This window comes from Notothenia coriiceps, unplaced genomic scaffold (genome assembly GCF_000735185.1).
Source record: "Notothenia coriiceps isolate Sejong01 unplaced genomic scaffold, NC01 NC01_scaffold00000339, whole genome shotgun sequence".
In the NCBI taxonomy this organism is placed as follows: Eukaryota; Metazoa; Chordata; class Actinopteri; order Perciformes; family Nototheniidae; genus Notothenia; species Notothenia coriiceps.
This window is the reverse complement of record NW_011333040.1, coordinates 2,311,105-2,333,607: the sequence shown is the minus strand read 5'-3', so window position 1 is coordinate 2,333,607 and position 22,503 is coordinate 2,311,105. Positions and strand designations below refer to the sequence as shown.

At 43.6% G+C, this 22,503-nt stretch overlaps 1 protein-coding gene across 1 annotated transcript in view; it reads right to left on the bottom strand.

The window, feature by feature from the left end:
* The window catches only part of LOC104950072 (reelin), a 93,087-nt gene extending 81,599 nt beyond the window's left edge, over window positions 1-11,488 (bottom strand). Inside the window, exon 1 of the mRNA XM_010776528.1 lies at window positions 10,926-11,488. Within this exon, the coding sequence (XP_010774830.1) occupies window positions 10,926-11,178 (253 nt within the window). The 5' untranslated portion in view covers window positions 11,179-11,488. The remainder of the gene's footprint in view (window positions 1-10,925) is intronic.
* Between the last annotated feature and the right edge of the window lie 11,015 nt (window positions 11,489-22,503).

Genomic DNA, 22,503 nt, shown 5'->3' with positions numbered 1-22,503 from the left:
CACACACACACACACACACACACACACACACACACACACACACACACACACACACACACACACACACACACACACACACTTAATATCAATTGAAATCTATGCTGCTAGCTTGAGACAGACACTACACACATCCATCAACATGTGTTAAGAGAAACGTCTCATCACACGCACTTGCACAGAAAGACAATAAAACACAGAGCCAACCAGCAGGCCAGCTGTGAAAGTACACACAGACCAATGCAGACATTGGATATGGACCGGCACTGTTGCATAACCCCCTTTCAATCTCAGCTTCTCCATCGGGAGCTGCCCTGATAGGAAACAGAAAGGAGGTAATGAGTGCCAAGCTGTCAACCACAAGCTATATAACCCGCCTGGCTGCTGTGTCCCACTCAGGGACGCCAGCCTACACGACCTTCACCCCCTTCCCACAGCTGGTCTGTCCTGACCGCCATGAACAGCCCACCCCGACCTTCTCCACAGCTGTAGAGCCATGACCGGAAGGCATCTGTCACAGCCAGGCCTTGAGACTTGAGACCAGGAAAAGGATGAGGGACAAAGGTCTATGTCAACCAGAGTGACCCCCTGTCAGTCCAGTTTGACCGACCTGGCCATAGAAGTCACATCCTTTGAACAACCACTCGATACCTACAAACCTTCAGTAAAAAAGCTCGCAGAGGGAGGATTTGTATACCTTATCATAATAACAAAACTGCAGAACAATTATTTCAACAATCTTAGAGACAATCCTAAAACTAACCTGATAACTGGAGTTGTTCAGCACAATGGCCAAGATCAATCCAATATCCATTGTATCCAATATCTTAAATGAAACTGAGCACCAAATCTCTGTCATTAGATCTCTGTTCTTACCTGTGTGCATGTTATTAAGTCAATAAAAGACGCAAAGTGATAGATAAAATGAAGGAAGTAAGATACAACTTTTACGTACATGAGAAATCGAAAAGCAGCATCATTTGGTTCTAAACACACAGAAGATGTCTGTCTTCATTCCTTTACTACCATCATCATACAAAAAGAATGCCATTACATTTAACTAACCATCCAGCAATGGTGCCGTTTTAATATACAAAAGTTTTGTTGTAAACCAAATATGCTGTTTAATAGCGTTTCAACTGGTCAAAACCTGTGCCGCCCCTTCAGAGATAAAATGTTTACAGTACAGGAGTACTCATCTGCACAGAGAGGGAATCTAGTCTATCATTGGTTTAGCTGAAATAGGCTGTTTTTGATGGTATACAACATGAACCTTTCCCCGCATACAAGGAGACGAATAGACCAAACTTAATAAATGTCAATATCTTGGAGCTACTCAGTCATGTTTTATTAAAATGACTCACAGCGCTTCTTTTGAATTATTTCCAACTGAGATGAAATAGCCCCAAAAGTTAATACTTTAATGTCATAGTGTACTGTACTAAGAAATGCAATATATAAAAAACAGTTTTTTTTCTTTGCTGAAATTCCATCCCTGTATTTCCAACATTGTATTTTCCAGGCTCACTCAGGTTTACGAGATGAGAGAGAATAGGCGAGTGAGTTAGCGCCAGGTGCACCTGCCCTCCTCTTAGCCATCCACACGCGCTGACACTTCAAACTGCAGTTTTTATCAGAGAACCAAACCTGGACTTTTGAACTGTTTCAGCCTCGTGAAAAGTAAAATACATGGTGCTCACTTTTAGACTGTAATTGTTAATAGTGTTCAAACAAGTCCTTACATGGATGGACTTTGAAATATCATTTTTTACATTCTTACGAGTCCTTGAAAGTGCTATGGTTTCATTTGGATATTGCCACGACCAAAATAATGAAAATGAGCAATACAAATAAAAATATATTGTTTTTTACTTATACGACACACATTTTGTCTGCAAATGAGTCCATCTATATGTGCCTGTAGCATAAAAGCGTCTGCTCCTAGCTTTAAATGCCTGCTGCCCAGAAACATCTGGACTCACCTATCTTTTTGTAAAATCAAACAGCTGCTCTCCCTTGTGCCTACGACTGTATGCAGACGCTTATATGCTGAATGTGCACTTACACAGAGCAAAACGCAGACTCAGGATGTGTGAAGTAGCAGTCCTTACCAATTCCCAGAATACCAGATATGATGGCTCTAATATGAATAACTGAGACGTCACTTTACACAGGGGTAACATTTACATCCACACTCTGTCTGTCCTTTCAGCAACTCTTCACACCCTCTTTCCTGCTTGAAAAACATTTTCATTAAAACATCACTTATTAAACAGAAGACTACAGATAGACTTTATACTATATGACCCATCAATAAAGCAAGTACAATTTAGGACATAACTGTTTTTTTTTGTGTGGAATTTATTTTACAGAACTTGTTTTTCCTTCATTCACATTATCATATAACAAGTATTGTACGTAGGTCAACTTATGCAAAAAGTAATAGCTATAGTAAAAACTATTATGATGTCAAACATCCCTAATCCATTGGATATAAATGAGCCATAAGCCTTGTTGTCGGTCTGATTTAGTTTTCTACAGAAAAACGATACTGGTCTCTCACTGATCCTAAAAATATGCAATTGAACAAAGATGCTATTGAAAGGCAACATGATAAATGTTGTTCAGCAAGCACATTTGAATTCAGTGCTCAGTCTTGAAGCAATAATAGAGTTTGGCAAATTCCTTAAAGAGCTGAAAGACGTCCTGGGAGCTGGAAAGGAAGGCAGGATATTGTGCCTCACTTTTTTGCTCTCCGCTCCCTGCTCTTTCTTGGCGTGAAAATGACAGATTATGGCCAACTAAGTGAAAAACTACTGACATTAGTCAAAGTCTTGAAGTGCCTCCATTGCTTTTGAGTATAAATGTTTGGCTGGAAGGGGAGTGACACAGTGGTGTGGAGGGGGGGCGTCATAGAGCAGAGGGGAAAGATTGATTTCTAATTAACAAGCTGGTTGCAGTAATGAAAGAATAGATGGTCTCTACTGGCAGTGGATCAATGGGGAGCGTTTCCCTTGACATCCAGTCTTAATCACACCGGCTCAGCTTGGTAAGAATGCACTCATTGCTGTAATTAACACTGTCACGCTCCCTCCATCACCCCTCTCTCATCCCCACCTATTTACTGTCTTAACCTCTACCTCAGACCTCTGCTTACACTCCATAGAAAGGATAACTCAACAACTCTGTCATTCTGTATCCTCTGCTTTCGAGACAAAGTCACATGCGCAACAATTCAAATGTGTTGAGTCACTGACAAAGACATTTCTTGCTTAAACCTTGGCAAAGCCTAAATCACAGTCAACTTCAACTGGCAACAAATGTTCCACTACCTTGTTAGAAGTATTCTACTTTGTGGTAAATGCTGAGGTGTGATTCGGCGCTTGTCTTATTTCATGTACTTAGTCCCTGTATAATTAAGCATTGAGCTGCAAGCCACAAACACACATTCCCAGAAAGTGAGAAGGACATAAATCAACCATGGACAGAGGAACACTGTCCTTTACTTTGGACGGGAACAGGCAGCTTTCCTTGAATACAGTGAGGCAGGAAGGAGAAGTCTCACTTCTTCAATCGCAATCACTTCCTGACAAGAAGACAATCAAACACCTGATCCACTGAGGTGTAAGACATGCTGCTCCTCTGGGCATTCCACGGTAGAAAAGGACATTTTTATATGTATTGATGACATGTGAAAGGCAAAGGTAAGCTTGCAGTTGAGAAGTCTTTCTGGTAAATCCTAAATGCAAGATTAAAGTTCTGATCTTTATTTGGTCTATTGGGAGTATCAGTGTTGATGTTCTAATCCTGAGTCAGAGGTGACACGCAGACCTGTGGGGGCTGGAGGTATGAGGTTTGATACGTGGGATTTCAACACAGAGCATTAGGGGAATGAAATATTTTCAGGGGCTCTGTAAACACTAACCCCCTCACCCATGCTGTCACTTTCAGCGGCAGTACGTGTGAGCTGGTGCATGTGCACGGATGTGTAATCTGCCTGTAACAGCCTGCCGTGTCTCTGTGGGCAGAGGGGCCTGGCTGTTTGAAGGAGGCTGGAGCTGAATGGGGGGTAGAGCCGGGGCTAATCCGCCTGTGCCACGCGCCGTGTGCCCAGCACCCAGCCAGTTGCACCATGCCGCCTCCTCTGTAGTGGGTCCATTGGAGTGCTACAAGGCCCTCTGAATGCTATCAGCACAGACGACACACTGCCCCCCCAAGCAGGGATTACAGCTTTCTCAATGAAGCCGCCAGGAGGAGGATCCAGAGCAAGAGGAGGAGAAGGAGGAGGAGGAGGTACACAATCCTCCAACAGGAGCTCCTTTCTCTAAAAGGAAGAGGCCATCGGCAAAGCTGACACGCTAATCAACAACGGCTGGGAAACCACCCCAGAGAACAACACGTCCAGCACGAAGGATGGGGAGGGGGGAAGAAAGGTTTCCAAAGGATCCATCACTTTTCAGAATCCGGCTTAGAGACACTTGGTACTCCTTAAGGGGAATGAACACTGGCCCATTGTTGGGGGGTAGATTGGGGTGGGGACATTAGCATGAGTTTGCATAGACACATAAAGATCTTCATGTTATATATGTAGACTTGGAGTTGGGGCTTTTTACGAAGAAAAAAACAACATTGTAATTATGTTTACAACCTGTTTGTAAATTAAAGTAAACATCAAAGAGGGAGAGGAAAGGAGGGGAACTGTAATGTGCCAATAAAAAATTGCTAAAGTAGACCTTAGAAGGGTGCTTCCCTTGTGTTTTCATTAAACAAAGTGTGGTTAGGATTCATCCTCAATCCCTCAGGGTTAGAGTATGTTGTGTGGGCTCTGTGGGCTGGTGTTCTCTTACTTACTATGGCTTTCCTTTGGGAGTGATACATATACAAAGGCTGCAATACAGAGTTCCTCATCAAACGTAACCCCTAACAACAATAGGAATGAGAGTAGGTAGCCAACAAATTGCAACCAAATGCTTTGTGCTTTAGGCATGGAAAAACTTTGTATGTCACCAAATGTGTGTGTTTTTGCTGCTGTTGTACCAGGAGTGCCAGTGGTGGGATTTGTGTTGGTGCTTCTGCTGTCTAAATAATCTCCAGACACCAGAAAGAAACACATGGGAGTCACCGCAAGCAAGTACATACTGGGACAGCATTAGTCCAACATCGGCACGCCCCAGCTTTTATAATCAACAGAGAGACACTCCGAATTAGACAAACCCCCAAAAGACAAGCACACACTCCAACATCCTGAAAATACTTACATCCACTCGTCTGCCCACTCATGACAGTCACTGAAAACACAACTCACATTTGCCTGTTAAGAGCTTTCTTGTTTTGGCTGGAAAATAAATGAATACATTTTAAAATAAAACATGTAAGAGTTTCTTGCAGCTAGCCCAGATCAGACTGGCACAGGCAAACACCTCTGCCTGGCAGGGATCCACTCCCTGCCTTCATTTTTAGCATTTTCTACCACACCTGGCACCAGTCTGGCAAGAGCTAATAATATCACTATTATCTGAGGCGATTGTCCGTGCTCTGATTCAGTAAATCAATTTGCCACAAAAGTAGTGTATAGGTGGCATCTGAGCCATCTCAAGCTGAGGAAATACAAAGGCAGATCAAAAGTCTGCGTCACTGTACGTTTACAGTAGCCTCATTACAATTTCATAGGTTTGTACAGTATGTTATAATAGCTAGATCATGTTCCCGTGAAAACAACTTGACACAGCCATTTAGCACCTGACAGGAGGAAAATAGTAACCTCCTGTTCATGTCCCGTTGTAACATTGGCACAATGAGTTGTAATAGCCCGCTGATCAGGACATTTGTGTTTAGCAAGCGTAACATCTGACCTGTCTCTATGTCATGATGGATCACCCACTAAGAACTGAGTGCTGTGTGCATGGCCAAGCGTGCATGTGTGACAAAGGAAAGATTCCCAATGAATATCCATTCTCATTTCTCGCCCATCTGCTCCTTCATATAAAGGAAACTGGCATATCTCGGGGAATACAATGCTCTTTAAATGGTTCATCTTTCAATGTCCACAAAGACAGAACACCCAAACACACCCAGCAAGCCCATACAAACAGTAATACACTTGACACACTTCTCTCTACTCAGTGAAGTGACCTATTCAGGCAGAGCAGCAGGAGGCAGAGAGGCTGAAGAGCTGGGAAGCTAATGAATGCACAGGTTTGGACCAATGAAAGTGCTGGTGCTATCTGCGTGTTGCTTTTCTTTTGCTCACAAGAGAGACTTAAACCATTAGCCCCTATCCCCTGTACTCGTTCCTCACTTTTACCTCGTTTTTCAGTGTCCCTGTTCCCCGAAACTGGATGTCTGCATGAAAACTAGGCCACTCTTTTGATGGTTCACTGACCAATGCTTGCTGCACCGTAAGAAATACTGAAGAGTTTTCTTGGTCTTTAAATAGATACAAAAACATGAAAATGCCACAGTTAAGATCAACAGAGACACTAGACTGGTGGACAGGAAGAGTAGGAAACACCAGCCAAATCTAATCACTCCGCAGGAAAAGAGCTCCAAGCAAGGCAGCACTGACAAGAAGTGGTCAGAGGTCAGACGGCAGACCTATAAGGGTACCCTCAGAGGTTAAGTGCTGCAGAAGGCGATGATGACATCCGACGGGCTGCTCAAGTCACAGCAGATTGATGGCATTTTGGTATTTAATCTAAAGACAAGGACAAATGTGAGTTTGCAAAGACTTGGGATGGGCCCTGTGTTTCCATGGTGTCTCACTGTGACTTTACTGATATGCCCTGGCGTACGGTAAGATAACATCTGCTTTCCTAAAGCCTTACCAGGATCCTCTGTCTGTGACCTTTGCTTCCAAATGACTGACTCTTTTCTTCTTCAAACATCGGTCAACAACCTAGTCGCAAAACAAAATCCCCCAATCACGACAAGTTATCAACTTTGCAAATAGATAATGGCCCATTTGGCAGGAGACATGCTAAAGTAATTCACAATGCCTAATCTGATAAGTTATCCTGGGAAGAGCTGATGGTATTTTGTGGGGAAGAATTTATCTTCAAGTTCCCATTAAGAATGTCATTTGGTGCCAACGTCCAAATCTCCTTGAAATGTTGATTGTTTCTTGGGCCTCTTCAATCATTTGCACATGAAAAGGTCCATGGAAAAGGGACTGCTGTAGAGACCATTGACAGATTAGCAATGGCCATTTCAGCCTGTACCGTCAACTAGTTCTCTAAGCAGCTCGCTTGTTTTACGCTCTGTTTTTCAATTGTGGCACTGTGGTAGAGATACACTGCTGAAGCCCATTGAATATTGTTTGGCTTTCAACGGTATGCAGGAACAATGAATATAGTGCGGTGGAGAGCAACGATGCCTACCTGAACCTGCATGTCTCAGCAGGGGCGAGTGTGAGTGGCTAATTCATTGCTTTACACCGACATCAACAACCCTGCATATAGAAACACAACAAAACTCCATATGCAAATACGTGCATTGTGAATACAAGCATTCATTTAGGGTTTTTACTACCATAAACGTAAAATCGGCAGACTAACTGACACCAATCATAAACACTACGATGTCAAAACAACAACAAATCTGTTGTCGTGATGAACTCAACTGTACATTACATCCACAAGTAATGAATATGTGAAATAGACAGAAAACATGCTACGTATTCCTCGACACCCAAAGGCACTCAATCAATCTCCCTGGCCCATTTTCTGCTCATGCACCTCCATTTTTCCGGCAATTCTCTACTGACTTGCAGAGGACACAGCGCAGCAATATCATACCCTCCCCGATCTTTTCCATTGTGCTTTCTATCTGTAGAATAATGCAGAACACAGTAGATTGATCTCCCCTTTGCTCATGATTTGAATCCAACGTGCTTTACTGGAAAGGCCATGTTTTCTGATACTAAAACAGGCTGTTTTGAAGAATTTGGCCTCTTCCTGTTCTGTGCACTGCTGTGTCATCATCCCTTTTTGAACACTGTTTTTTATCTTGGAAAATGAACACGTAATATTTCCAAAGAAAAGGGAAAAGAAAAACACAAGAAGGAATAACAGCAACCTATGATTGACTGTGTTTAGAAATGGTGCTCTGGGTCTTGTGTTCTGATGTTGCTCTCTATAAACATGCTGCTGTATGGAGAACATCTCCCGTTCACATAGCAGTTAAAAGATGTCAGAGAGAAAAAAATGCTTTGACATTTTTGTAATAAAGAACTTCCTGAGTGGAGCAAAAGTGGTTCAAAAAGCATGTTTGATTATTTAGAGCACAGACTCAAATCCCAGTGTGACCTTTCATCTTCTCGCTGCCCTCTCTCTTCTGTAAGATGAGGCTGTATTGTGGGCAGTATGTGAGTGTGTGTGAGTGACACTTGGTCTCCATTTGTCTAGTACATAAAAGGTATTGACCCTAGAGTCTGAATGCAAGCACAGAAATCTTTTCATTTCCCCTCTTTCCATTTCCCAGCAGTTCAAAGTGTCTCTACAGTATTTCTGTTTCCATTTTGTCCATGATGATCCTGCCAATACACCCACCCTCTCAAACATTTCACGTAGAGCAACGCAACCTCTCTCCCTGGTCATTTCATTCTGATAGCTAAACACAGTAATCTTGTCTACAGTACAACACACACACACACACACACACACACACACACACACACACACACAGAGTATGCTGCCCACACATGGTCTTATCTTTCAAAAGCAACAGAGAAGCGGGAAGCAGTGAGGTCAGGTCAGAAACCCAATTACTGTACGACAAATCGGCCACACAGAATCTTCCCGTGGCTCAGCACTGAATACTGAGGTGGGTCTTGGAGACACTCACCTCCTGTCTCTTTTGTAGCAGGTCTTCAAAGCTATTTTCTTCATCTCACTTTCCCTCTCTACACTGACAACCTCTCTCCTTTCTTCAGTGTTCTTCTCTACAGCCCTTCAACAACCACACGGCCAGCATCTCTAATGCCTTCCGCCCACCATTTCCACATGCAGCTCTTTCAGTGGTTAGATCACACGTTGCTTTTAGAAGATTAAACCAAATGTAATCCAAAACTAAAGCCCAGAGTGCACATAAAAAGCTAACTGGAAAAAAAAAACGATTGAGATCAAACCAAATAAAGAAGCACGCTAAAATACAAAAGCTCTTTCGCAGAAGACAAAAATGGCACAAGCACTTTCCTTGCCCTTTCCCTCACACCAGCAGAAGATGTGATTTACTGCTTTTCTCTCATTCTGCTTTCAGGAGAACAGACAGATACATCAACCCTCAATCTAACCGTAGGTATAGCTCTCAGACCACACAATTCTTGCAACAATAACAATGACAGTGACTGTGGTGAGAACATGAAAGAATGGATGTAACCAGCTATTTTTCTATGAGATGAAAGAGAGAAATGAAAGAGAGACTGGTATTGGTCCTGATTTCAAAACTAAACACACGGACAGCCACGTTACACTCGCAGTTTATTCTTCCATGCAAACTCAGTCAAAACCCCAGAAATGTAACAATGAGGGAAAACCATGTGCCAAATCATGGGACGGAGAAAATAAGTGAGCAGCTTGGAACAATGTCATTTTTCCGTGCAAGCCCCGCTGCTGGTATCTTATCTGCTCAATCCTCTCATCGTCATTTAAATCTCCCCCCTACTCCATCCGATCCCAGCCGTGGCCCTATTTAAATCTCTCCCTCCTCCCAGTCCACCACATTTCTAATGCTAATTATTTAAACCTCTCCGTGCGCTATCCCTCCCATCCACCAGCTAGTTATTCAAATCTCTCCCTAAAAGCCCGGCCCTGTTAAAAGGTGCTTGACTGAAGTGTTGATCCGGGCTGTTATTTCCAGCTCTGTTTTCTTGGCCTTCTCATATCCTCTTCTTTCAATATACAATTACACAAACTCTGCTTCACATATCCTTTTTGAAATGAAGAGGTTTATTTGCCATGATAATGGATTGCAGTATCAAATTAGATGAAACACAGCAAAGACAGGGTAAGCAGAAGATGTGGGCAAAGTACACAAAATGTGTGTATATTTAGGATGTTAGACTTTATCAGTTATATACATAATATGTGTATACATTGAGAGAAGAAGATAGCTGCATGGGAATGTGACCCCAGTGTGTCTGTGGTGCCCTGTGCAGGTCACTGTCCCTAGTGTTAAGTGAGTGAGTAGGAATGATGAGACGGTTTGGGAGGTCAGAGGGGGATCATTTTTCCAGATCAGGTGCCAGCACATCAGCGTGGGAAAGAGGACATTAATCTCTTTCTCCTCTTACATGCTAGACATCATTTACTCATCTCTAAGTCTTTACTTCCAGCAGTCAGAGCTTTGTAATGTGCTCCGGTTGTCCATTCGCACTCGCTCTCATTCAGATAGAGGGATCTCGCTGTTGGTCCTGTGGAGAAGCCACCTACACATGGAGCATCAGGATCACAGCGCAGTAAAACACCAGAGCTGCTCACGGCACTAAACAGGAGTCCCACTCAGCATCACTACTTATTACAGTTACATAAATGCTGGTTTCCAACAACAGCTCCCCACACAAACTGCACACTCCCATACTGTGTGCACACACCAAAGCAAAGCACAGCTGCAAGTGAAATGTGTTCACTGCACACGTGTGTGTAGAGTTCTTGATCATAACGTTGTTTGATTTTTCTTTCTTGTAAAATGTATTACATGCAACAATTCAAGCACATTTTAGCAGTGTCTACTCATCAAGAAAAAATTACAATTTTAAAGTGAATTTATCACAGGGCGAAATCTATCATTAAATAATACAAAATGCATTTTATTTTTTACAATCAGATCAATTCAACACATTTTTTGTTATACAACACAATTTGCTAAAGATAAATCCCATTCTCATCAACATAGCAAGAAAACAAAGTGGACACCGTAGGGGGTGTGCTCACCTTGGTACTCCTGTCCAGGGGTGTAGGCGATGGGGTTCCCCGTAATTTGAAGGGTGAGTAGCACCTCTCCCCCACCTTCTGTCATCCCGGTTCCCTCCAGCTCCCCGTGGTGGGTGCACAGGAAGAAGAAGGGGTTGAAACGTGGGTAGAAGCTTGCGGGGGGTGCCCCGAAATCCATGCTGCTGCTCCCCAAGACTAGGGCCAGCAGGGCACAGCCTAAGGCACCCCCGAGAGAGGCCCGCGCCACGGCCATCTGCCCTCACCAAGCGGGGGGCTGAGGCAGGGACAGTGGGTGAGGAGTTGAGGAGAGTGATGAGTGGGAGCGAGGAAGGCACAGGTAGAGTTCCAGAGAAGGACAGCTTTTGGAGTCCACAATTGAGTCGAAAGTCCAAAAGTGCGTGCGTGAGAGTGTTTGTATGCGCTGTATTTGTGCGTGTGAGTGTGTGGGCTTGGCCGTCAGGAAAACTGTAGAGCTCTGTTCTTCTGCCTCCTCTCCCTGTCCTACCTTCACTCTCAGGGAGTTCAGAGCTTCGCCTGTGCTGTCCTGCTCCGGCGCTTAAATACCTCACCCCCTCCCTCTGTTTCCCTCTCTCCTCCCACCCTCCCTCCCTCCCTCCCTCTCTCTGTCTCTCTTTCGCTCTAACACCAGCTCCACGCGTGCTGTATGCGCTCTATGAAACGGCCTCCCTCCTCTCTCTCATCCAGCTCTTCTCTCCTCCCTCTTCTCTGCCAGTCTATCACTCTGCTTTTTCCCCCTAATCTCTTCCTCCCCCCTCTAACCCCTTCTCTTACCTCTCACTAAAACACTGTGTTACTCCACATTGCACTCTTGTATCCCTCTCCTGAGACCTTGTCTTATCTCTATGCATCTGTTAGTTCCTCCATCCCTAACCAGTCTACTGACATATCCCTATCACTCTCTTCTCTTTCCTTTGTCTTTCTGCCCGTCCACCAGACTGTCTCCTCCTCTCCCACCCACTATCACACCTCCTTTCTCCCTTCCTCTTCCGTTCTCTTCACCTCCCTCTTCTTGCCTGTTACTCTCTGCTTCTCTCCCACTTGGTCCCCACCCTCCCCTCTCTCCCTCTTTTTCCAACCCTGTACCTCTCTGTTTCTCCTCTCGTCCTCAGCAGCACTGAGATTTGTTTTTCTTCTTCTCTACTGTTGCTTTTTTCCCCCATCAGAATCTCCTTTTCCACAGGATTCTCCAACTTTTTCTCCCTGTCAGAGCATGCTTCTCTTCTCTTCTCTGGATCAACCCACTACCACTGTGCCGACACCAGCCATAATGCTGCTTTCTCTCCCCCACCAGCCTCCACTCCAGCGCACCAAATGATGGATAAGTATTTAACACCCTGTAAAAACCACACCCCCCATCTCTCCTTTTTTTATCCGGGAATAAATACAAATAACATGAACCGACACCCCACATACTTTACAGCCACACACCCCCTCCATCTCTCTCGCTCATCCATCTCTTGCTCTGTGTGTAAGTGATACACTAGCCCCCCCTTGCTCGAATAATCTCTCAGCAGACAAGGGCTGCTACATAATGTGGTTCTGCAGAGAAAACCACATTAAATAAATTATCACAGTAACTTAAAGAACTTGCTGTTAACACCACTGAGCGTCTCGTCTGGCGTTTCTCTTTATCTGCCTGCTGGGTTTGTGTGGTTAAGTGCCTATTACAGACATAAACACTCCCAAGCTAGCAAGCTGCACACACACACTCACAGCCACTTCACGTCCAAACAGCCTGACTGACCCACAGCAGGAGACACAGCCAGGCCGGAGAGGCCAGATGCTTTCACAGTCCAAACCCTGAATCACACACACACACACACACACACACACACACACACACACACACACACACACACACACACACACACACACACACACACACACACACACACACACACACGACACAGGAGCAAAATTCATGGGTTCCAAATACTGTACTGGTTTCATGTTTCGTTCTGTTTTGGTGTTTGGAAAGATTTATACTTTTCTCCAGTGAAGTCATTCACCTGTCAGACCAGCTGCTGCCCCCAGACGAACTCCAGTCAGCGTGTTTATCCACATAGCAGTCCAGACTCCAAGAATGCTGTGGAAAAAAAAGAGGCAATTATTACGCAACTTTAAAGAGTTTCACAGACTCACAGAGGATGTTGATTTTTATTATTGTGGCCATGCTGATTTATATTCACTTTCAAATTACTGTCAGAACTTTCAGGAAAAAATGTGAGGCCAAACTACACAACCTAGAAATTCTTCAAATACAGTTACTTCAAGTACACTCTGATTGTGATGTAAGTTTTGGTTTAACCCTTTTCTATTCAGGTTAATTCTGTCTTTATTTAGTTCTGAAGCAGAAAAATGCACCTCCTTTCTACAAACCTGCCTGCTCAGTGCACTGTTCATTATATTGTGTGCTTCACTGATGAGATCATGTGTTTTTTGTGGATTTTATAATCCATGGAAATTACAAACAGCAACAACTATTTTCCAAAAACCTTGGAGAACAACACAATGTTTTTCTTCCAATAGAGTCCGTGGTTATTCTGTGACCAGTCTGCTGCTGCTTCTTTCGCCCATGGCACAACATAGCATCAGAGGGCCAAATAAAGTGAAATGAAAAGAGTTACAGCGGCTCCACATGGACCAGGTGTGTTAAATGACTGCTCTATAGCTCTGTGAAAACAGCAACTGAAAAGAAAGTACAGTGAGGAGGACTGAAGGCAGTAACTTTTCAGAAACACTGTGCGTCCTCCCCAGTTGCTCTCAGAGGTCATCAGGGTGGACCGTTCTGCAGAGACTCGAGAGTGGGGTCAGAGTTTATCTCTGTCTTCTTCTGTTGTACACTCAACCAATTCACAGCCACCCTCCAGCTCCTCAATGCCTTAATCAAGCACTTTTAATTAATCTAAATGCATTAACTCACTGGTGAGACTTCTTAAAGAGCTTAAATCTTAACAGTCTCTACTCTGTAAATGTTGCCAAACTGTAGTTACAGCCCTGAGCAGGCATTCAAAATGTATACCTTTTAATTGTTTAAGGTTTGACATTTAAAGTATGTTGTTTTTTATAAAACAAACAACAAGAAATTAAGCCAATGAGTTTAGTGACAAGCTTTTGAAAATCAAATGTGTTCATTACTGAGCCAAAGTAAGGCACCAAATATCCTCTTCCCTAGCTTCCAATGCAAAGCACAACATATCCACAGCCATGATTGTGGATGAGGGGCTCCCCAGCGCCCTGACAAAAAAAAAAAACGTTGACGGTCAACCATATTTAGTAGTTGCTGTCAGATCAATCGTTTAAAAAGCTGCTCTTCCAGAGGGTGAATACAGAGTTGTAAAACAAAATACACTAAAGTCAGCAGACAGGTGATCATACAAATGAAATATTGCAAAGAAAATGCCAATGTATGCATATTCTCATTACATTAATATTGTAATGAGAATATTAGGGGATAATTCATCTAGTTAAGCAGGTGCTTATCTGTAGTCAGATGCTGTTAAACAACTGCAGAACAAGAGGGCGCTACAAATGCCAGTCAATCTTCAAATGGTGAAATAACATTTATTAATGTTGCTGGGTTTCTACGAAAGAAACATGTCACTATACAATAGGATTAAGCTGTTGAAACTTTGCAGTTTGATGCCACAAGAAGGTAGCACCCCCTTCTGTCCTGCCAATGCTTTGCTAAAACGTCTCTGAGACCAACTGTGAAGCTGACCGTTGAGCGGCCCAGACCAAGCAAGGAGGCAGAGGCAGAGCGTCCAAAATAAAACCCGGTTTTTATTACGTCATAAACATATGACACAGCCTCAATCTGCTGCCCACGTGAACACAGTCACCAGCCACCACAAGGATCTCACACACACTACCAGCCCACACAGACAGGGAAACAGAGCCTAAATACCCACACACTAATCAGCAATTAGACATCGGTGGGGGGGGAGGAGAAAAAACAGGGCACCAGGTGAACATAATCAGGAGTAACAGAAAGAACGGGAGGGGGAACACTTTTCAAAATAAAAACACATGAGCAATATACAAGGCCTGAAGCCGTCAGTCCATAGTGACGAAGTTATCTTCGTCACACCAACCAAAAATACTTTTTCTTGGCGTCTAAAAAGTTTTTGCTTTAGCAACTTGAGAAGATTCAGTCCTTCTGGCCTGATGATAACGTTCTGCTGATTAACAAGGTCTCCGGGCTATCGAAGCCTGAAAAGCCTTTTTCATCATCCACTGCTGATGCTCCCCAGCAGGGTCTTCAGTTGCCACCGTGACAGGCACTGAAGACCTTCTGGCCACCGCTATGAGTAGTCTTTGTAGTAATCGAAGCTTTGAACATGGTCTTTTCTGATTCCACGTTCCCAACTTCCATGAAGAAAAAATCCCCCCAGGATGGGCGTCTTATTCTCAGGGCTAAAGTCCAACAGAGGGATGCTCAACAGGGAGCAGAGGGGGAAGTGTTATCAGAGGCAGACCTTTTGTCAGACAAAAGGAGAAACACTAAAAAACTCCTGACTGACGTACCCTCTCTGGCAAGCACCAAAAAGGTTAATTAAGACCTTAAAAAGTGGAAACCAGAAGGTGGTTTTGGCTCAGGAGGTAGAGCAGTCATCCACCAACTGGAGGGTCAGTGGTTTGATCCCCAGCCCTGCAGTCAACAAGTCAAAGTGTCCTTGGGCAAAAAATCCAACCCCAATTTGCTCCTGCAAACTGTGTGTGAGTGTGTGTGAGATGTTAGTCTCCTGTATGGCAGCCTCTGTATACATGTGTGTGAATTCTGATTTGTACATGAGGCGTCATAAATGCAATCCTTTTAACCAGCCCTAAAGTGTTGAAAACTGAACAATGTTCAAGTGTTGTTGGACTAGTTTGGGTATCATGCTGCTTGATTTGCAGAAAAGGATTGTGGTTTTCATTCTGTAAAAAAGGGGACTGCAGGCCTATCAAAAGGAACAAGGTAAACAAGTGCACACAAACAAGCAAACTATAAAGTTCATCAAGTGTAACTTCTTCATTTAGTTTATATAAAACATGTTTATATTCTGGACGAACAACACACAGATAAACGAGTCGATAGCCACTATTTTCTACAGGATAGTTTACATGGCTGGTAGACTGACAGCCCACGCAGCTCATTATTTTTAATTAGCCCCTTGTTTAGACAAAAGCACTGTGTCAAAGCCTCTTCATTCACTTCAATGAGACCACTTACAGTAAATGACACAACTCGGTTTGCAAACTAAAGCAAAAAAGCTCAGGGTTGTCTGGCTAAAGGCTGATCCGGTCTCAGTACACACACATGTTTAGAAATGATGCATAAAGGTAGGATAATTTGTAGCCCAATGTGTTTTATTTCTATGCAGGGGCTTATTTCGACATTGGCCTTTGTCTGTTAATGCCAGTTTTACAGATTAGATTTCTACAGGCCAACAGTTGGACTACTAAAAGCATTTAATGCTACCAAACCTAAACAACCGACAGACATCTGTGCAGGGTCATAAGGTGGACTCAGATATGGGAGAATTCTCAAACGCACACAGACATTGCCTAACAACAACAAAATCTATTGGTCACCAAGGATGTTAATTGTTTCATAGTTCATCATTATAAAGAGTGTGTGTGTGGATATGTCCATACATGCGTGTGACCTTCTGCAGCTTCCTCTGACCGGAGCTGCTAGCAGCGATTGGTCACAGTACAGTGTTCCCCGTCTGTTCACACACCCCTGCTGAATACATATGCTCACAGTGTTCAAACACACACACACAAATACATTTGCGCAAAATGACAACCCTTGACACTCTGAGTAAGATCCCTAGAGCTGAAAGACAGAATGACAGCAGCCAACGCAAGTTTCTCTGGCACAAGAGGCAGAAAGGGAGAAAGTCAGTGTGTCTGTTGTGCCTGTAGCAGTCTGTTGTACCTGTAGCAGTCTGTTGTGCCTGTAGCAGTCTGTTGTACCTGTAGCAGTCTGTTGTACCTGTAGCAGTCTGTTGTACCTGTAGCAGTCTGTTGTGCCTGTAGCAGTCTGTTGTACCTGTAGCAGTCTGTTGTACCTGTAGCAGTCTGTTGTACCTGTAGCAGTCTGTTGTGCCTGTAGCAGTCTGTTGTACCTGTAGCAGTCTGTTGTACCTGTAGCAGTCTGTTGTGCCTGTAGCAGTCTGTTGTACCTGTAGCAGTCTGTTGTACCTGTAGCAGTCTGTTGTGCCTGTAGCAGTCTGTTGTACCTGTAGCAGTCTGTTGTACCTGTAGCAGTCTGTTGTACCTGTAGCAGTCTGTTGTACCTGTAGCAGTCTGTTGCACCTGTAGCAGTCTGTTGCACCTGTAGGAGTCTTTATAACCAGAAAAACACTCCCCTGTAACTGATGCCCTCTGTACTTTTTTCATGTAGGTCCTGTCCTACATCTATCCCTACAACACCATGGCCGCACCGCAGCCCCTTCCCATTATGTGCACACACACAGAGACACTAATACACATTTAAACACACACTCATAGTGTGGGACTGGGGGCTATCGTTCTCTATTATGAAAACTAGGTCGGGAGGCGTGGGTGAGGGGAGTGGGGCAGTAATTATTTTTATCATTATTAATTTCCACCTCAAGGTTGGGCTAGGGCTTTTTGTCTGCTTCAATCTTCATTTCAGACCTCCTGCATCCACACATACACACACAACCACCATCACTACCACTGTCTTTGAAAAGGCTGCGTGCCAAACAAGGCAGGACAGAGATGGGGGCACAAAAGAGGAAAAGGGCTCAAAGGGATGGGAAGAGTGTAATGGCTATGAAGAGAGGGGAAAGCAGAGGCAAAGGAGGCAGGAGGGGTGGGTCATGTGTCGCTTCATCACTCACTGGACCCTAATTTACACTAACAGGTTGTTTACTCGATATGGCAAATGATAATAAAAGCCTGGGTGTTGGAGGAGGGGAGAAGGCAAGAAAAGAGAAAAGGAGAAAGAGAGGCCCTGCGGGAGCACTTCAGATGTGATGGCTTGCACACTCCAATTAGTCCAATGAAAAGCTTGTCCCCCCCTGAAAGGAGTCAAAGGAGGGGTGCGTTACTTAATGTGTAAATAAAACCAGACAGGAATACCCCAAAAACTCAAAGTCCTGTCACAGAGGGGGGTCTACAGTCACAAACATCCAGGCTCTACCTGGGCACACTAGGAAAAACACAGATATTAGTCTGATCTCAGCAGGTGGCAGGAAATGACACGAATGAAAACGACGACACAGACATTTTTTTGACTGTATGTTAAGTTACTAACACTGAATGTATTCCTTCAAAATAGGAGGAAAGGACAGACATTTTAAAACGATTTTCCAGACCTTCCAAATATAAGATTTAACAAAACACAAGACCACCCAAAAAAAGTATTAAGTATTATGAGTAACTTTGCCACCTACCATGCCCGTGTTTTTCCTTGAAACCTAGCCCCAGATTAGGTCACAACACTTAGAAGAGCTCTTTTTCCATGTGCACTGCTGCCTCACAGAACATATTAATGGCAGCTATTCCAGAAGACAAACACTGGTTTTTTCGACTCTTGAATTACAGAAACACAGTGGAAACTAAGGGTTGAATTAAACCATTTATCTGTTTTCAACCAGAAGTTTTTCCAACAATGTTTCAAAGTCACAAGATAAACAACACAATTATCCCACAATGATTGAAGTATTAATCCGATTCTGCTCAGACTGTACATGAAAACAAGCTTCAATTCACCATAGCTGCTCCCACAAACAGGCATGTTTCCTCATGTAAATGCTTTCACACACACACACACAATCTCTGTATTGCACAAAAACTGAAAACCCCAAAGGTGTGAACAGGGTTATTTGATTTTTCTTAATTTAAGCTCTGCTTCAGTCGCTTCTACGTCAGTCTGGATTATTTTTGTTCTCCTTTGTATGAATAGTAAGTTCTGTGATTTAGTCCAGCACAAACAAGCTAATGCTTTCAAAAAAACGTTTCCGTTAATTTGTATAATTGTATTCAGATTTGTTCAGCTTTGGGCCAAATGCTGAAATGATCATAATTGTTAATCATGGGATGTAATTTAATTGTTCAGTATTTGAGTGACTAACTCATGATTGCTGTTGGAACGAGTGATCCAATTACACTGACGAGTTCCCTTCAAATATTCACACAGAACATTGTTGTACATGTTTGTTATGCTTTGTTAGTAAGCAGGTGGTTTCTAAAATGTTAGGTTCTGATATTTATGTTTTTACGCGCCCATTTTTCAACTCCTCCTTTAAAATCAGTGCTGCTCAATGTGAGTGGGTGAGAAAATAAAAGTCCCCTCCCCTGCCTGTCTCCCATTCCTTTAGGATTAGGCTGAGAGCCTCTGGAAGTGGCTCCACTGACACCTTGACAAATGAAGCTGTCCACTTGACCAAGTGAGGTATCATCCTTTAAAAAACAGCAGGATCAACATTCCCCACATACGGTGTTCCTCCTCTCTGACTTGAAAGACTGACCACCAGACCCAAATCTGTTGTTTATACAGAACAATGCAAACTGTCTGAGCGCTTTGGTGATGGGTGTCCTGTCGTAGTGAAACCATTGCTTCTTGAAAACTTGCCAGACACAGTAAGATAATGATTGAACCGTATAGTACTTGTGACTGTGTGTCTGAGAATTTAGCAGGACAGACTTAATCTTCAAGAGAACGAGTGAGTCAGTTGTTTTAACAATCTAGTTTTAGGCCACTGCTCTCCACATTGGAAACACTGCAGAACTTATCTAAATGTAAACCAAGTAAAGCCCCTTCATCAAAATCAAAACAGTTAGGATGTTGTTTCATTCCTCAATATGTAGAGACAGTGTTTTCTTTCAGAAGATAGAAGTTAATTGTCAAGATAAATACACAGTACCATCAAATAAAATATGGGAAAGAATTGGGACACAGCTACATTATAATAACTATAACAAGTACACACTTCAGAATCTTTAATGCACAAATATCTTTCTCTTGTTGTCTTCATCCGAAATAAAACATGAAAAAGCACTGAACACAGAAATAAGAGGTTAAACTAGTACAGGTGCACTTTGTTGTCCTGGTGGAGTTCTAGTGGCTACAATGGATTCAGCCTGTATATGTCTGCGAGTTTAAATAGTGGAGGCACATGGCCTGGCACAAATGAAGTGTGTTGCATTTTTCAATAGCTGTGAGTCATAGTTCTTTCTGAGTTTTGAGCATGGCAGACTGTGTCGCTCAGGGCTGCCTGTGTCCACAGACGGTTGGCCTTGTACCTCTTTTGCATTTCCTAGACATTCAAATCTGTTCTCCAAACTCCAGGTTTTTAGTTCATCCCCCCCAGTTCACTGTCATCACAGCAACACCCCTCCCATCCTGCAGTCATGGTAACGGAGCTGTGAAAGAACAAGCCGAGGAATATGAGACATGAGATATGACAGACACATGGCCACGTTGTGACAAAGACAGACGGAGTGAATGCTGAGTGGCTTGACACCAAAGACAGCCCTTTCCCCATCCTAACATCCAGCAAGCAACAATGTAGAAAGGACAGGAGGCAGAAGATTGTTGGGTCAGAGTAGAGTGCAGAACACAGGATCGATTTTCTTTGAGTGGCGTTCAAGAAAGCTAAAAACATTCTTTTTTTTTTTTAGGCGCATCTGTGAATTTTGCGGTCCTGAGGTATAATCTTCTCAACTGACATGGGACTATTTTCCTTTAAATAAGTAATCAATGACACCTAGGATATGTTCTGCATTGTAGGTCCAGCTCCCATCTCTTAACCTGCTGGCATTCAAGAGAAAACAGGCTTTGAGAACAGCTACAAATCAATGAGAGAAATATGAGAGAAATGTCCTAGCATCTGAAATAAAAAAAGTAAAAACTTCCGCGACCACCAACAATTCTTAATATCTAATACAAAACAATATTGATTTTAGTGTGGTTGGTGCAAATGTCAATGAACTTGTGAAAAAACAAAAAAAAAGCCAAAACATCTCTTGTTCTCACTCCACTGTGTCCTGCATAATCTGAGCTGTTTTTCAGGCATTGTGCTCAGCAACAGCCTGGGAGACGTTGCTTTCCTTGTGTGTGCTAACGATGCCCAGCATGTCTGGCACACACATCATAAAACAGATCTTTCCCAAAAGATACCATTCATCCCTAGACACCAGCTCAGGCTCTCACTTCATAGGAGAGAGCGGGTGCAATAACGCATGCAATGATAGCAGCGCTAAAATGCTCATACACACTGTTTAGATGCACAACAGCTCTCACCGTGCTACACACATAGACACAAATACCAGGAGGAGCACTACTAGTAGTAGTGGTGTAAGTGTACATGCAGACACATATTTGCACTTGCAGATACACTCACATTCAAAACACAGGGAGGAGGGGGGAGGGGGCTCTGAGGCCATGGAACACACAACAAGCAGACAGCCTTGAGCTATGAGCTCAGCTAAATAAATAAATAAGTGAAAATCTCATTTTAAACCACTAGCTTCACACCCCCTCTTGGAGCCCACTCCTCCTCCCTGCTCTCCTCCTTCTCCTCCTCCCTATATCCCTGATCAAGGTTTCATTCTGGAGAAGCACAAAGACGGGCAACCCAGCATTCATCTCTTCCAGCTCCATCCATCCCACCTATCGAGGGGCCTCCAGAGACGTGGACCAGGAGCGCTGCACTGACTCTGTTTTGTGCAGTAGTTTTCCCTAAATGAATTCTGGCCTCAGAGACCTCAGCAGGATCTAACACATGACAATCAACCTGCTGAGGGTCTACATTGTCCATGTTTGTGTGATTGGACTGTAACAAATTCAATTGGCTATATTTTTTATTCCGTAGTTTTTTACGTTGCACTTTGAGGCTGGTAGTATGATGCCAATTAGAGGAAGACATGGATGTCATGGGAGCTTATCAATTCCACACCAAATAACACAGTCGGCACACAACCCTCTTATTTACCATCTAGGTTCACCCTGGTGAAGCTCTACAGGCTAAACGCTGCAACCCACCAACTCATTTAAGCTGAGCTGTAGCCGAATCCATATTGTGCTACATTGTGTAAACAAGCAGAGATAAGTAGTTGCTCTGGGCATGTGGGTTCTGTGGGTGTGGATGCTGGAGAGACACAACGGATCATGACTGTTTTGGCATGTAAACCCCACACAGATGGATGAACATCCTGCCCTGGGCTGGGTAAACCAAACAGATTTGGTCAGACATGACATCTCTTAAACAGAGCACACAACCGTACTCTCTAAAACCACCAACAGAGCAAGATACGGTACAGGGCAAGGAGAGACGGGGGTCTTAGTGGGGACCGAGCAACGGCCCGTCCACACACAGGCATGAAAAAATCTTGATATGCTGGGCGTGTCTGAAGTTTGGCGATTTTTTGCGAGCAACAACCAATCACATGAATCTCCCGCCCCCGACATACAAAGCAATAGCAATGTTAGACTGAATATAAACTCTCCAAACAGGCGAAAACCTACCAGTTTCACCCACTGTCTCTGCCACCTCCCTCCATGCCTGGTTCCTCCGGTTTGTATCCCGGTAAATAG